The 16,192-nt window shown below is 55.7% G+C and overlaps 1 protein-coding gene across 9 annotated transcripts in view; it reads left to right on the top strand.

Annotated features, from left to right (window-relative positions):
* dab2ipb (DAB2 interacting protein b) overlaps positions 1-16,095 on the top strand; it is a 29,945-nt gene extending 13,850 nt beyond the window's left edge. For 7 of the 9 annotated variants that reach the window (XM_086135334.1, XM_086135339.1, XM_086135338.1 and 4 more), the window contains 14 exons: positions 2,471-2,624; positions 3,833-3,931; positions 4,075-4,629; positions 6,609-6,753; positions 7,410-7,554; positions 7,632-7,868; positions 8,160-8,361; positions 9,161-9,354; positions 9,430-9,817; positions 9,901-10,302; positions 10,930-11,067; positions 11,957-12,159; positions 12,237-12,324; positions 12,565-16,095. In XM_086135334.1, the coding sequence (XP_085991460.1) occupies positions 2,471-2,624; positions 3,833-3,931; positions 4,075-4,629; positions 6,609-6,753; positions 7,410-7,554; positions 7,632-7,868; positions 8,160-8,361; positions 9,161-9,354; positions 9,430-9,817; positions 9,901-10,302; positions 10,930-11,067; positions 11,957-12,159; positions 12,237-12,324; positions 12,565-12,732 (3,118 nt within the window). In that variant the 3' untranslated portion in view covers positions 12,733-16,095. Of the gene's footprint in view, positions 1-16; positions 1,555-2,470; positions 2,625-3,832; positions 3,932-4,074; positions 4,630-6,608; positions 6,754-7,409; positions 7,555-7,631; positions 7,869-8,159; positions 8,362-9,160; positions 9,355-9,429; positions 9,818-9,900; positions 10,303-10,929; positions 11,068-11,956; positions 12,160-12,236; positions 12,325-12,564 lie in introns of those variants that run through there. The other 2 variants (XM_086135336.1, XM_086135335.1) reach the window with 2 other exon arrangements.
* Positions 16,096-16,192: the final 97 nt, after the last annotated feature.

Genomic DNA, 16,192 nt, shown 5'->3' with positions numbered 1-16,192 from the left:
AGTTGCACCGAGTCTCTTTCACGCGGAACCTGACGGAGGAGGACACGGCGACGTCCGTCATATCCCGGCGAACCGCGTCAAGTTCTCTCCTCAGAAACCGTAATGGACCGCAATCTTGAGAGACGACCGCACGTTCCGGTTCAAATTGCGTCTCGGCCTCAAAGAACGTTCACCGAATCTCCCTGTGCCTTTGGCACACGTCACCAAAGGGGACCCGAGGGCACGTAACCCATCGCATCCGAGCAAGCCGCGTCAACGTTTTGTCCTCGGCTACGTTACCATCGCGGACAACAACCTTGAGAGACTTTCTCACGCCGTGGCATTTCTTAGCCAGTTGCGAGCTGCTGAAATGGAGCGGAAGCGCCATTGCCTCTGGCTTCCGCACGGGCGCAAAACCCGGCGGAAGGACGGCGACGCGTGTCCGTCACAGCCGGCGGAACCGGGCGCAGGTTCCGCTTTTGGGGGCCAGAGAACCGACGCGGCGCAATCTCCGGAGACGAATCGCGCTAAAACCTCTCGCTGGTCGCTGAAATGTTTGGCAACGAATGGCCACAAATTGCGCTGCGCTTTTCAAGCGGAACCCAACGAAGCCGGACACCGCGACCCATTTCCGTCACGCCGATCAAAGCGGGCGACCGTTCGCTTTTGAGACGGAGCCGCGTCTTGTTGCCAAAACGAGCGTCTTTGGTCGATGCCCTCTGCCTTTCGGAGCGATGTGGGCAAATGAGTCGGAAACATGGCTTGGCTGACCCCGGGGCCGTACGCAAAGCGCACTACGGTCGAAGGTGGCGCGAAACCTAGCGGAGACGGACGGACCTTGCGGCAGTACTTTGGTGCCACCGAACGACGCGCGTCCCAACGTCGTCATTTCGATTCTTTGGCTTTTGACTCGGCATGTTTTTACTCGGGACTCTTTTTGTGCTTTTGACCGTCAACCGCTATCCGTCGATTTCAGAGCAGGCGCCTCGTAAAGCGGGACCGCGCGGTCTGAACGAGTTTTCCAGGCAGCCGCACTCCAAACAAAGTCTTTGCGAGCGATGACGCCACCGCAAGCAGGCACTGGAATGAGGAAAGCCCCCTGACGCCGCCCTCCCCCCCGAGGCGGGCTTCTGCAGTTAACCATTAAACGGGCCGCCGCGCCGCGCCGCGCCGGCAGGCCCCGAAGAGCTCCGATTCACGGCGGCCGGCTCGCCGTTTGGCGACTCGCGCTAACATCCGCGCTTGCGCAGCTCGCAGGCGGACCGGAGGCGCTCCCGGCCAACCCCTTTCACACTTTCCATGGGAGGGCTCGGATGGATGACTTCGTCGTCGGTCGTCACACCGCCCCCTTTTCATAGCGCCCGTAAAAAGCGCAGCGCTGTCTTTTTAAATGTTGAGAGGAGCGTCGCGTCGCCGGCAACGCAAGCACATCCTTCGGGAAGTAGAGGGGCGCAAACTCGCTCCCGTCGCCTCCGCCGCGACGAGGAATGCGAGCCGCGAGAGCGACGCGGGAGTCGCCGCTTCCGTCCTGGAGGGGCTCGGCCGCACCATGTTTCATTTGCTCGGCAGCAGGGTGTGAGTGCGCCTTTGCGTCGGGTGCGCGGCTCGACCGGGAAATGTCCGCGGAGGGCTTCGCAATCGCTGACGTTTGTTTACTCGTTTGTCTTTAACGGCGTTTCGTGTCAACGTGCAAAGAGGAGCGTGCAGAAGGGCGAACGGGGGGGGCGGGGGATAAAACAAATAAGAGCGTGTGCGGGCATGACGGCAGAAAATATTCAGCGCCGCAGGCAGTGCTGAATAAGAGAGCCGCCCGCTTCCCGAATCACGCCTCGACGAGTCGAATCCTTGTAGCGAATCCGGAAGACCTCGGGCCGCGAGCGCGCTCGGGGTAGACTCGTGCGAGTTGACTCGCGTGGAAACACAGCGGCGGACTCGGCGGATCCGATTCACCGACTCGAGTGGCGGAATCCCATTTCAACAGCGCAGACTAACGCGCTTTCACGCACGTCGATTGACTCGCTCGGAAACCGCGGCGGACCCCTTCGATTCGCTTGGCTGACTCGAGTCGGCGGAATCTCACGGGGGATTTGAATCCCGACCGTTCAAGTCGCGTGAAAGCGAGGCGGCGGACCCCAAACGATTGGTTTCACCGCTCGATGGCACGCTAACGCCGCCGACTCGGATGACTCGACTCGCGCCGAAACGCGGCGGAGGATTCGGATGATTTGTTGTTGATGGCGTTTCCATTTGTCCGGCAATCAAGGCGGCGGCTTCCTGCTCGCGGAATGGCCGCGAGACAGCCGGCATCCATTTAGGGGATGCCGACGACGGGAGAAGATGACGGCGCGGAAGGACCTCGCTGCGGGCGTCCTCACGCTTTCCTCCCACGCGCCGGCTAACTGGCGGGCACGGCGCATATGCTAGCCCTCGCCGCGGACCGTGCCGCAATCTTCCTCTGACTCGGTCCTTTTGCTGTCGCGCTTCTCCTTAGATCTCATCTGATGCCCAGGCTGAAGGAGTCTCGCTCCCATGAGTCACTGCTCAGTCCCAGCAGCGCTGTGGAAGCCCTGGACTTAAGCATGGAGGACGAGGTCATCATCAAGCCCGTGCACAGCAGCATCCTCGGCCAGGACTACTGCTTCGAGGCGAGAGGCCTTTAAAGATCTTGGATATCGCGCCGACAATCCGCCCCGTCGCTCGCTTACGTCGTTGGCTATCGTTACCGTCGTTCGCGCGATCGCACCTGCCGACACGCTGTCCTTTTAGTCACCGTTCGTTAGCTCGACTTCGTCACCTTGCGAGCGGGTTATGACGTGCGTTCCCCGGGACGAAAGACGCGAGGATGCTTTAAGATCGTTTCCCCTTTGCTCCGATCTCTGTCCTGGCGCGACATCTCGTCATTGTCAGCTCACGGGGCGACGTTCGGTCAAACGACGATGATTATTCATGTGGCGATGGATGCCGGTTAGCCGGTGAGCAAGTTAGCTACGACGTGTTTTTCCATTGAGCCGAAAGTTGCCGACGGTGGCCTCGTAGCCGCTAACGCTAAATTTGCCGGAGGCCCTTTTAAGCCAGAGTGAGAATATTGCGAGCGGTTGAGGCTTTCTCAAGATTACAGAAAGATTAGAACGCGGAGAACACATTAAGCACCTTAAATCGCTTTTGATTTGGATTTCGGATTAAAGAGACAGTGACGTAACCAGCTCTCGGGGGGGTAAACGCAAATGATTTTATGGCCGGTTGAAAATTAACTCGAGTGCGGCCCATAATCTGTTGCGTCGCCGGCGGTGGCATTTCACCCCACGGTGATTTGCAACACGCTGCTTAAACGGTACAAATACGGTAAAACGACAACAGCATTTGAAAGAAGCGCAGTCCGTTGGCTCGTTAGCCCACCGGCGCAGGCTTATTTATGATGTTGCTAGTTAGCAAGCCCATTAATGCGAGGTAGGAATTGACATGAGTCGCTCAGTACGTCGGTTCGCTATTTAGTTGGGCGGGTAGCGAAGTAGCTATCAATGGTTATCGATACCGATAGCTTTCGATGATCTGCGGCGTCTCTGGCGAGCTCAAGAGTCGAAATAGGCTTTCTCGTCCGTAGTTAGCTAACGAATTAGCGTAATCGTTCAATTGTTGTTTCGTGTGATCAGTTAATTCGTTTTTAGTTTCCTCCGCGGTGCTTAGCTCGTCATCAACGTCATCGATGCAAATAATTAGCCGAAGGCCGCGAGTTAGCTCGTTAGCAAAAAAATACCAAGTCAACGACACAGGACGAGGCCCGATGCCGCCTGGCAAAACTCGATCAAGTCCCGTTTCGGTTCTTTTCGGCTCATCTCGCCATTTGTCGCCGCAGGTGACGACCTCCTCGGGGAGCAAGTGCTTCTCCTGCCGCTCGTCAGCCGAGAGAGACAAATGGATGGAGAACCTGAGGAGGGCCGTGCAGCCCAACAAGGTGAGGACCGCGCGCATTTGTCGTCAACCTGCGACGCGAGCGCGAAACTCGGGATCGGCGGACGAGGGCATCGCAAGCGGTGTCGCGTTTCCAGACGTAAAAGCGTGCGCGGGGACGATCCCGCCTCTTTTTCCTGTCGCCAGGACAACAGCCGGCGGGTGGAGAACACGCTGCGACTTTGGCTCATCGAGGCCAAGGACCTCCCCGCCAAAAAGAAGTACTTTTGCGAGCTGTGCCTGGACGACGCGCTGTACGCCCGCACCACCTGCAAGCTGAAGACGGACAACGTCTTCTGGGGCGAGCGCTTCGAGTTCAACAACCTGCCGGCCGTGCGCGCCATCGCGGCGCACCTCTACAAGGACGCGGACAAGAAGAAAAAGAAGGACAAGAACAACTACGTGGGCTCGGTCGGCATCCCCGCGGCGGCGGTGACCGGCCGGCAGTTTGTGGAGAAGTGGTACCCGCTGGGCGCGCCCAACCCCGCCAAGGGCAAGACGTCCGGACCCATGATCCGCATCAAGGCCCGCTACCAGAGCATGAGCATCCTCCCCATGGAAATGTACAAGGAGTTTGCCGAGTACACCACCAACAACTACATGCTGCTTTGCTCGGCGCTGGAGCCCGGCATCGGCGTCAAGAACAAGGAGGAGATGGCGTGCGCGCTGGTTCACATTCTGCAGAGCACCGGCAAAGCCAAAGTAAGTGGCGCCGCGGAAAACGTCCCGTATCGTTTTGGGTTAGGGAAAAACGGCTATTTTCCACTCGGCAAGTCGCAAGGAAGAGAGCGAATTTAGAAAACTATTTTTAATCCCTCGCTCGTTCTCCTTTTAAGGCGCGCCGCTTTATTTGCCACGTTCAAAAAAAAAAAAAAAAAAAAACAACAACAAACATCCAATGGCCAGAGTTATTTTTGCCATCTCGTCCCCTGCAAAGTCGCGCACACGGTTACAGCGGACAGTCAAAGCGACCGGAATGGGCGGCAGCCCGTTTAAGATCTCTTCAGAATTCATCCGCATGTCACCAGAGTTCTTTGGGCGAGCGAGCCGAGCCACGGAGAGCATCTCGGGACTCTCTTCCTTCCGTGCCGTCGGCTCCATCTTCATCCCCTTCTTTTTTTGTTGCCGTTGTTGTTTTGATGGCTGACGAGACGCGGCAGCGATACAAAGCGCGTTCCGCTTGCGCCGATTAGCGTGGAAGCGAGCGGATGGGCGGACGACAAAAGGGAAAAGGAGGACGCGGCGCTTTCTTTTGAAGCCAAAGAAAAAGACCTTTTGGAACCACAAAGCCTCGAGTCAAAACAAAACTCACCCAGTTTGTTGTTGTCCTCGGCCCTCCCAAATCCATTTCCGTCGCGGAGGGATTGGCAAAAATGACAATCGCAACTATTTCAATCGAGATCGAAAGCACCAAAAGACGATTGGTTCATTTCAAAACTTGCTATTTATCCAATGAGCGAAGCATGACCTCTTGGGCATAATTATTTCACCTTGCGTTATTTTCACAAGTCGTGGGGCGTACGGGGCTCACCTGAGATCGCGGGATTGTGTTTCGTGCCGTGTCAGTTGAACATGGGTGGCTTTTCTCCGGGTTTCCTCCCGCATCCCCAAAACACGCACGGCAGGTCGATTGATTGCTCAAAGTTGTCCGAAGGTGTGATCGTGAATGCTCGTTTGTCTAGATGTGCCCCGCGATCGGCTGGCAAGCGGTCCATGGTGTACCCCAACCCCACCCGCCCCCGCACCAAAACAGCCGAGATAGGCCCGCGTGAACATAAGCGGAGGAGAAAAGCCACAATTCCTGAGCACTTGCTCAACATTTCATTCGACACGGAGACGGAGCTTAAGGAAGACAAATAATGGCCACGCGAACTTACCGAATGTGAAAGGAGCAAATCCCGTCGACGTCCTCGGTCCCGTGCTGTGCTGTGCGTTTCGTAGCTTGGGGCCACGGGGCTCCTCCGGGTGTTTCTCCCAAACGGCCGCTTTCCTCTTGAAACCGACAACAACTGCTTTCTGCTCCGACGTGCACACCCGCACGCGCGAGAGCCTGGCATGTTGATTTACAAGGCGTGTCGTCGTTTTTGTTGGGTGTTTTAGTCTGACGGCAAACTCCGACTCGGGTGTCGCAAAGAGAAGCGGGCTCGGGGGCGGGGCGAACGCGTCCGCCGCGCTGCATTCAGCGTACCGTCGCAACGTCGGAAATTTGTCAATCTGGGAATCGTTTTTCTTCGATCGTACTTTTTAAGATCGAGAGGGGCCAAAATCGAAATGACCATCTAAATGTCGATTCTATTGACAAATTGGTAAGTAATCGATGCGACACGGAGGGAGGGACATGTCTTCAAAGTGGGCAGAAACTTCTCCCGGGACATTCCTGCATGAAACAGTCGCAAAAACGTCAAGGTGAAAGAAAATTCTTCCCAAAACAACAGTCTCCGTTTCACCAAACGACAAAGAACGTCAGCGTGTCGATAGAAATGTCATTGAAAGCCCCCTCGGGGTTTCGGGGAGATGCGGGCGCAGGGTCCAGGCCGACGGTGAGCGGGATCCGAAGGAATGAAAATGCAGACGGAATTCAAACTGGAATCTTCCAGACGACCGGGAATGAAACGAGCCGAATGACGCGAGAGCCGGTGGCGCACGCGGTAGGATGACGGGGGCGTCCGTTTGCCCTTCAGGACTTCCTGACGGACCTGATGATGTCGGAAGTGGACCGCTGCGGGGAGAACGAGCACCTGATCTTCCGCGAGAACACGTTGGCGACCAAAGCCATCGAGGAGTACCTCAAACTGGTGGGGCAAAAGTACCTCCAGGACGCTCTCGGTGAGTGGCCGGCCCTCGCGCTCGTCGTCGCGGCATCTTCGCTTCAATATTGGAGTTGCTACTCAGCCCGGGTTTGTTTGTTCAAAGCGCCTCGTCCCAACGGGACGACCGGCCGGGAATTTTGGAGCGGCCTTGTAAATTATGCATCGGTGCGCTGGCAACGTTTCCGTGGTTTGTTTGACGTCAGCTCAACGACTGATTTGGCTCAAGATTCGGCTTGGATCGAAACAAAAACAAAGATTTCCCAAGCGAGAACATCGTCCTCGTTTCAGCCACTTTTGTCTTGCCCTCCTCGATCTTGTCATATGTTTTGGGGTGTCGAATGTCAAACTACTTTTTGATGACTTTCATGACCAAGGAGATTATAACAGAAGATAGTTGGTGCAGAAGATCTCAAGACTAATCATCAAAAATCCAACTCTCGCCATTTCGTGACTGTCATATAAACTCTTGCGGCACGATCAGGATCCAAGAATTGACCGCTCCCAGAAAATTGACCACGACGACAGTATTGGTGTCACAAGTGGGAAACGGGGATTGGCCCAACCCTGAAAACAACACCAAAGACACTTTTTACAGTGGTTATTGAGGAAAGGCAAAAAAGCAATTCAAAAAAAGTCCAAGAAGGCACAATTTCACTCCTTGTCGTTTTCAAGGCGAGTTCATCAAGGCTCTGTACGAGTCTGACGAAAACTGCGAGGTGGACCCATCCAAGTGCTCCTCGGGGGACCTCCCGGAGCACCAGAGCAACCTGAAGATGTGCTGCGAGCTGGCCTTCTGCAAGATCATCAACTCGTACTGGTGAGCGGCGGGCCGCGGCTCCGAATCCGTCGCCGCGGCCGCGCAAACCGACTCGGCTTTTTGTGCTTTCGACCCAGCGTTTTCCCGCGAGAGCTGAAGGAGGTTTTCGCGTCGTGGCGGCAAGAGTGCGGCAACCGCGGCCGGCCGGAGATCAGCGAGCGGCTGATCAGCGCCTCGCTCTTCCTGCGCTTCCTGTGCCCGGCCATCATGTCGCCGTCGCTCTTCAACCTGATGCAGGAGTACCCCGACGACCGCACGGCGCGCACCCTCACGCTCATCGCCAAGGTCACGCAGAACCTGGCCAATTTCGCCAAGTGAGTGGTCGGAAGGCTTCGCGCTCGGGGGCGGTCAGCTCGGCTTCGCTCCTAGAAAAACAAATCCATCAATCGTGTCTTTGAAAGCAAGCGCGCAACTTTGCTTTCCGTAAGTGAATTACAGTGCCCCCTGGTGGCCGAGTTGGTGCTCGCCAGAGGGAGTCACGACGACTCTTTTGGTGAGGGCTTCGTTTAGATCGGTTTTATCTCGGAAATAGGATGGAGTGCTTTTGTCCCGATCAAAAAACGTGCCGCTGACGCTGGAATCGAGCGTGTCGTTGCGCTCGTCAGGTTCGGCAACAAGGAGGAGTACATGTCCTTCATGAACCAGTTCCTGGAGCACGAGTGGAGCAACATGCAGCGCTTCCTGCTGGAGATCTCCAACCCGGAGACCATCTCCAACACGGCGGGCTTCGAGGGCTACATCGACCTGGGCCGCGAGCTCTCCACGCTGCACTCTCTCCTCTCCGAGGTGCTCTCCCAGACGGAGCAGGTAGCGCCACGCCGCCTCCTCGCCGATCGCGTGCTCGTGCGGGCGGGGTCCAAGTCGACACGCCTTCGCGTCCCGACGAACCTTCGGTCGACGGGACTCAGCCCTCGTGTCGCGTTTGTTGCCGTCGTCGCTCCGAAAGGCGCACGGGTCGATTGGACCCGCCGGTTCGTTTAATCGTCCAAAAGGACCCAAAGCACGAACGTTTACGTCTTCGTCGGCTTCAAGAGCGAACGTGTCCGCAAAGATGTTTTGGACTGGATATTTAAAATGGGGGACTTTGAGCACGGTCACGAATTGTTTCGGGTTCCTCGGCACACTCGCCCGTCATCTTTTTTCGATCGGGGTTGCTCCAAGAATCCGCAGCGCGCAGCTCCTGCTGGCGAATTTACCGCCGGCGCGCAGAAAAAGTGGCTCCCTCGAATCGTGCTCGGAATACATTAGGATATTTATCTGGGCCTCGATCAATAATTTACGGCGGCGTTACATAAACGGTGCGGGAGCAGGGAACAGGGCGTAATCATGATTTTTTTATTTTTTTCGGTCGGGGGGGGGGGGGGCATTGGCTTTGGGAGCAGATGGTGAAGCCGGTCATCATCAGATTATGACTTCCATCTGTTGGGAAAGAAAGAAAAGAAAAATCAATAATTGAGGCGCGAGTCGCTCAGAGTGGCGGCTTTGAACTTCAGCGCTCAGCGCGGTCTTCCAACGGCTCCTCCGGGCGGGCCACGAGCAAAATGTGATTTGGGCCCCCCCCAGAATCAGGCCGGGGGCGCTCACGCGCTCTTTCCTTCCTCCGAAGGGCGCCGCCTCCAAGCTGGGACCTCTGCCAAGGATCCTGCGAGAGGTGAGCGCGGCGCTGAGCAATCCGTCCGGCGTCGCCGCCGCCGCCGCGCCCGCGGGGTCGCCGGAGCGGACGGTCCCCCCGCCCGCCGAGGCCGGCTGCGGCATCTCTTCGGGGCTGCAGAAGATGGTCATCGACAACGACCTCGCCGGGTAAGAATAGAAGCGCTCCCCCGCGCGGCTCCGTTTCCGAAGCGAGACTGAAATGCGCCGCGTTCCCCCTCTCAGATTGGTGGACTTCACGCGGCTCCCCTCCCCCACGCCGGAAAACAAGGACCTATTCTTCGTGACGAGGAGCTCGGGGATCCAGCCCTCCCCGGCGCGCAGCTCCAGTTACTCGGAGAGCAACGAACCCGACTCGGGCATGGCCAACGGCGGCAAGAGTCTGTCCATGGTGGACCTGCAAGACCCCCGCGAGCCGGAAGAGGGCCCGCGCGCCGCCCCGCCGGACGTTGCGCTCTCGGCGGGGGGCCGGTCCGCCAGGGCGCCGCCGCCGCGCAACGTCCCCGGCGGTTGCAACTTGCGGCGCCCCGGCCAGAACTCGAGCGCGGAAGGCGCCCCGGGCCGGCCCGCCCAGCTCCTCGCCCCGCTGTCCTTCCAGAACCCCGTCTACCAGGTAACTCCCGAGCGCCGGCGCTTTTGTCTCCTCCCGTCCCGACGATGGCGACGAACGGCGTCTCGGCCTTTCCTTTGTCCCAGATGGCCGCCTGCCTTCCGGCGTCCCCCCGGGGTCCGACCGACTCGGGCTCCGAGTGCCACAGCTCGGTCAGCTCCCACAGCAACGCCGAGGACGCGGCGCCGGGCGACTCGGCCCGCCGGCGGCCGTCCCCCGTCGAGTCGCAGCACCAGCCCGCCGCGGCCCGGCAGAACAGCGCCGGACCCCAGCGGCGCATCGACCAGCCGCCCCCGCCCCAGAGCGTCGCCCGGGGCCGCGCGCCGCCCGGTCTGCTCAACAGCGCCGCCTACGCCCGGCCCGGCTCGGGCGGCGGCGCGGCGACCTCGTCGCCCGACTGGCCCGCGAGCGGCGCCCGCCTGCGCCAACGGTCGTCCTCGTCCAAGGGGGACAGTCCGGAAACCAAGCAGAGAGCGCAGCACAAGCAGGTGAGCGCCATCAAACTGGGGCTCCTCAACCCACTTCAACATAGTCACTCAACACCGAGATGGGGGCCAAACTCGATTTTCGTCCGACTGAAGCGACCCGTTCCAAAATAATTCTTTGCGATCCAGATAACATAAAATGTTGGGGGGCGGGGGGTGACTTGGCGGATATCAGATTCCTCTACTCAGTTTCTTGGCATCCAGATTCTGCACAATGGCAGCAAAGCACTTTTTTTTTTACTGAAGCCATTGTAACACAAATGAAATGAAAGAAAAGATGCGTCGACCCCAAATTGCGAACCGGAATCGGCGGCTGCTTTTTCAAGAAGTTGACATGTGATTGAACGCGGTTGACGCGCGCAAGGCGGATGGACGGGCTCGCCGTCTTCCCGCTTCCTCGATGGACACAACGCGCAGGTCGCAGGAATGGCCGCCGGCCTTGAGCAACGTGCGTCCATTCCACCCGCTTTTTGTGGCCCAGATGCGCATGAGCGGCCGCTTTATGTCGCACCTGTGCTTTTGTTTGCGTGACCTCCCCCCACCCTCCACTCCACACCTCCCACCCTCTACGTGCACTCCGCTCATGTCGGTGTATTTGCGCGCGTGTGTGTGTGTGTGGGTTCCCACTAGGCCCCCTCCCCCGTGAACCCCAGCGCGCTGGACCGCACGGCAGCGTGGCTTTTGAATATGAATGTGCAGTATTTAGACCATGAGGCCATGGAGCACGACTCACTGAGGCACAGAGAGGATCTGACGCAGGTGCAGAAGGTAACCTGCCTTACCTCCTTTTCACTTTCCTTCCACCCTCAATGCCCCCGCCTTTTTTTTTTTTTTTGTCAACGTCTTGAATTGTTTTTTTTATAGTAAAAAAACATATCTACAGTATATATCCATATATAGATAGATAGAGAGATAGATACACACACGCACCCGAACAGCCACTATTAGAGGAAATGCAGTCCAACAATTTTAGGGGCACGACTGGACAAGTGTGTGCGTGTGTGTGTTTTTGTCTACATTTGCAGAGCGGCTTAAGTGTACGACTGCAGTTTGTCAGGAATAGCAAAAAAAAAAAAAAAACGCACCTTCCTTGCGCCGTAAATTGTCTCCATTGTGGAAGGAAGATGTGAGCTGCAGCTGGCGGGTGGCGCCGGTGCCGAGGAGGACCGTGACACAGCGGTCGTCTCCCTGGGGGTCCACAAAATCACTCGTCACAAATTGCACCGGGACATTTTTTTCAAATGTGCCTTCACATGGGTGCCGGGACATTGAAATCATCAAAAACAAAACAAAACAATTCCTTCTCTTGACCTTAGCGTTGGGCAGTGGCGTGCGGTGACGTTCATGGTTGGTGAGGCACCGACTCCTTTAGTGTCACATTTACAAATATCTAAAGCAAAAAGGGTCGCTTATTCAATTGGCTAAACATTCTATTTGCGACATGCAGTTATACAGCAAGCAGCGCGAGCCAGCTGCACGTATCGACTCGGTTTGTGATGATTGCGCAATGCAATGCGCATTCAGAGGTGAGGCTCCGCCTCCCCTGACCGCACGTCCCTGGCGTTAGGCCGGTTACGATGAGAAAAGAGCAAACCCGGGCAAGATGATCCCGCACCCGGACGGGCTCTTTTCACGGCCGCTCTTTCCAATGGCGCAGTACCAGCAGGAGATCGCGCTGCTGCAGGAGAAGCTGCGGGCCTCGGTGCAGAAGCTGGAGGAGTACGAGGCCCGCCTCAAGGGCCAGGACGAGCAGGCCCACAAGGTCCTGATGGAGTACCAGGCCCGGCTGGAGGAGTCGGAAGAGCGCCTGCGCCGGCAGCAGGACGACAAGGACCTCCAGATGAAGGGCATCATCAGCAGGTAAGGGAGAAGCGGCCAGGCGCTTTTTCCTTTTCCCTACCGCCCGCCGTCTTGACGCCGCCCGCCGCTTTGTCCAGGTTGATGTCGGTGGAGGAGGAGCTGAAGAAAGATCACTCGGACATGCAGGCGGTGGTGGACTCCAAGCAGAAAGTCATCGAGGCGCAGGTACCGGAGCGGCCGTCGGCACCGCCGCGCTTCACTGCGACCTGCGACCGGGGTCGACGCAGCCCATAAAAAAAATGATCACGCGCTAAAAATGAAAATACTACTTTATGTCCTGTTGATGAAACGCACTCTCATTTTTTTGAAAGAAAAAAAAAAACCACTTAAAAGTAAGAACTAAAACCAAGTCTTGTTTAAGCGAAAACACCTTTTGTGTGCGTGCGTGTGTGTGTGTCCGCGCAGGAGAAACGCATCGCGTCCTTGGACGCCGCCAACGCTCGCCTCATGAGCGCCCTGACGCAGCTGAAGGAGCGCTACAGCACGCAGTCGCGCAACGGCATCTCGCCCACCAATCCCACCAAGCTGCAGATCACCGAGAACGGAGAGTTCCGCAACAGCAGCAACTGTTAGATGGAAACTTTGGGGGGACGGCAGGGGAGGAGGGGGGGGGGACAACCTGGCCCCCGCCGCCCTCCCCCGCACGAGTCAGGCCGGATGGGGCTTCGGCCGCGAGGGCGGGTTGGCCGCTTGTACATACGTAGCGAAAGAGACGGCGGCGACCAGGGACCGAGCGCTACGTCTTTGCGGACGCCGACGGCCCTCGCCCCTCCGCTTAGCGCCCCGCTCCGGACCCTCCCCGGCGGTGCGCTTTGCGAACGCCGGCCGGTACGTGCGATGCCTTAAGCTAAGGATGGCGACTTCCTTCCGCAGCTCGCCCGCCGTTCCTGCAAAAAAAAAAAGTTTACGAAAGAAAAACAAAAGGCACAAATACACGGCGACACACCCACATATGTACTGTGGATATGTAAAGGCTCGGGCTTGTATCTGTAAGATGTCGCTCCATGAGATTTACGTGAAACTATAGTGATGCGATTGAAGACGGATGTTTGCGTTTCTTCTTCGAGTCCTCACACGCGCGAGCGGACTTGTATTTTGACGCTCGTAAAAAGGATGAGCGAAGGCGAGCGCGGCCGGACGTCGCTATACACTGGACTGGCCTGCCCAGCGAGGAACGGGACCGGACCCTTCCCGACCCGTCCGCTGATGCGTTTGGCTCCAAAAGATGTGACCGCCTCAAGCACAGACTTCTCCTTTGTCGGATCTTTCCGGAAATTCGGCCCGACGACCTCATGCCGTGAACTCGGACCGCTGAGCCGCCGAACCATCGGCCGCGCTTTGATTGGCACTCCGCCTCCTCCCGGCCAGCCGACGCGGAAATGCAAACTGTGAACTCGTCGCGCGGGATCTTCAAAGGCGGCCGAGCTGAACCTCAAAGTGACCTCGCCGATCTTCCCGCGGTCACCTCCGAATGGCCACGCTTCTACCCCAACACAAATCCCCCCACCCTTGAGCCAACTTGGACTTCCAAAGCCGAATTTTCGTTCCGGGGTCCGCCGAAAGGCCACGGCCAACTCCCAACCTAACCGACCCGGAGCCCTTGTGAAACGCCAAGCCTCCGACGCGGGCCGATCCTTGACCGGGCTTGAAAACAAAAAAAATCCCAAAATGCAATCGCCGTCTTGGGTCAAGCGCAGTCGCCTTCCGGGTCCGACTGGAAACCCGCGACCCTACCGCCTTCACCCGAAACCTAAATCCAAGCCAACCTCATTTCGGCTCCCCTTGGGGCACACCCTCGATCCCGAATCGTGTCCGATCCTCGTTGATCGGTGCGCCCTCGAATCGCAGCCGGTATTTGCATCTCCTCCCAAAAACCAAAACCGCATCCGGACCTCAATACCGATTCCGGTATGCCGAGATCATCTCTTTTTAGCCCGTGCCAAATCCCAACAACTTTCTTCTCTCGAGCCCATTTGGCCTCTGAGCCCAAATCCCGAAAGCCAAACGCCTGACACGGCCCGACGGCCCGCCGCTCTTCAATTTGTACTTTGAGACCTTCTAAAATCAAGACGGCAGATTCTGCGAGAAACGAGCGCAAGTGCGGAACTCCCGAATGTGGCCTCGTCCTCCGTCCGTCGCCCCTCACAAATCCCGCCGCCGCTTTAGCGGCGGTTGCTCGTCGGCCATCGGGAGCGCCGATGGCCGGTTGAAGACGCGTACGAGTGGAGGCGATGCATCCGAATTGGAGTCCAGAACAATTTGGGGACGAACGACGTGAACTTGGCTAGTCGCCGAAGCATCACCAGTTACTGACGGCGAGGGGAAAATGTTCAAACGTGGATAAAATAAAGACGGCGACACAAATTTGGAGCGAAACTTGTTTGCACTTTTGTTGGTGTTCAGTGTTACCCCGCGCTGAAATGTTGCTGTATCGTCTGTTGTAAATACAAACGAGCGCCACGAGCAGTATGCTGCTATTGCTAGCCAAAACAAGACCGAGTTTTTGGTGGGAGGCAGGCAGGGGGCTTTCGGGTTTGGGCGGGGGGGTCACACATTTTTGAGACCGAGATTGGCGAGCACAATCGTGGCTTTCTCATGGCTCAAACGTCTATGCACTTTTACGTTAAGTGGCTGGTGTAAGCTTGTTTTGTTGTTGTTGTTGTTGATCTGCTAACTAAAGAAAAGGGAGCGCAAGGACTGCAGAAAACATCAAAATATGCCACATCAATATGAAGCCCGGAGACTATGCAGCTTTTTAAGCCACCTTCATTATTATTAGTCGTCGTATTTTACATTAGCTCAGAGTTATGGTGAGATGACACCAAAACGTTTAAGATAATTGCCCAAGATTGCCGACTTTTACTATTATTTGCCAAAGACAGCAATTTTTTTTTTTTATTGTCCCAAAAACATTTGTAAATTTGTGTTTCGTTACATCCCAGAAGTTAAGGCCTTAATGACCATGTGTCAATGTATTTATTTAATACTTCTTATGTCGTTTTTTTTTTCCATCTCCCTTCAAAAATTACTCCATTTTTTTTTCTGCGTCGGGAGGCTTGGAGTTTGCGACCCGGCTTGTTTACTTTGATACACATGTACTAGAATTTTTTTTTTTTACATGATTTTGTTTATTGTGAATATTTTTGAAACCTACTAAAACACTTTTGCTGCCCGATTATGGTAGCCAATAAGCTTTTTTGTTCATTTGTCCAATAGAATAATTAAAGCAATTTATTTTTAAAGCACCCAGAACACCAAATTCCACTAGCTCTCCCCAACACCCATCGTTTTTATTTATTTGTTTTTCTTTCTAAACGTAGCCCCTTGTATTTTGGCGACCAACTGCTTTTGTTCCATTTGCCTCATGTGAAGATATGGGAATTGACAATTAGTGCTTTTGTCCATTTTGTGTTAACTTATTTCTATTAAATGTACTTTTTTTTTTTTTTTAACGTGTACTTCCAGGGATTTTGGTGCGTCCCGATCACTTGTACACATTTTGACTTTTTAGCTCGGTGGCCAAGAAGTTGCAAAGTCTCTCGAGCAAGAAAAACAAAAAAAAAAGTCTTGAGTTGTGTTGATGCGTGCGATGCTGCCCCCCCAGGTGAGGGACATTTTAACCGACAGGAACTTGTTGAGCACCTGCTTTGCAACGCAAAGCTACCACCGCCGAGTTTACAGTCAGGAGGCGCTCCGAGATGAATCGGCTGGAAATGGTGTATGTTTTCTATGAACTTTTTGTAATTATGTTGAAAGTATCGCTATTTGTTGAATTCCGTGCTGTTGATGAGGCTCTTTTGGTTGCTGATTGTTTGTTTTCCCTTTTGGCGGCAAAACAATAATGTACAGAGAAACTTGTGTTGTCCAAATGTGGCCGTGCAATGGATGTACATTTGCAACGACGACTATGATTAAAGTTTTATTTAGCTATTTTAAGGTCGCCGCGTGCCCCCTCTTTTCCGACGCAAAGTGAAATACGATATATTTGTCTTCAAAAATAATAATAATAAAGATTGATGGGGGGTTTTTTCTC

The sequence above is a fragment of the Hippocampus guttulatus genome, chromosome 17, assembly GCF_054856545.1.
Source record: "Hippocampus guttulatus isolate MCC_2025c chromosome 17, RoL_Hgut_1.0, whole genome shotgun sequence".
In the NCBI taxonomy this organism is placed as follows: Eukaryota; Metazoa; Chordata; class Actinopteri; order Syngnathiformes; family Syngnathidae; genus Hippocampus; species Hippocampus guttulatus.
This window is presented reverse-complemented; position numbering and strand designations above follow the sequence as displayed.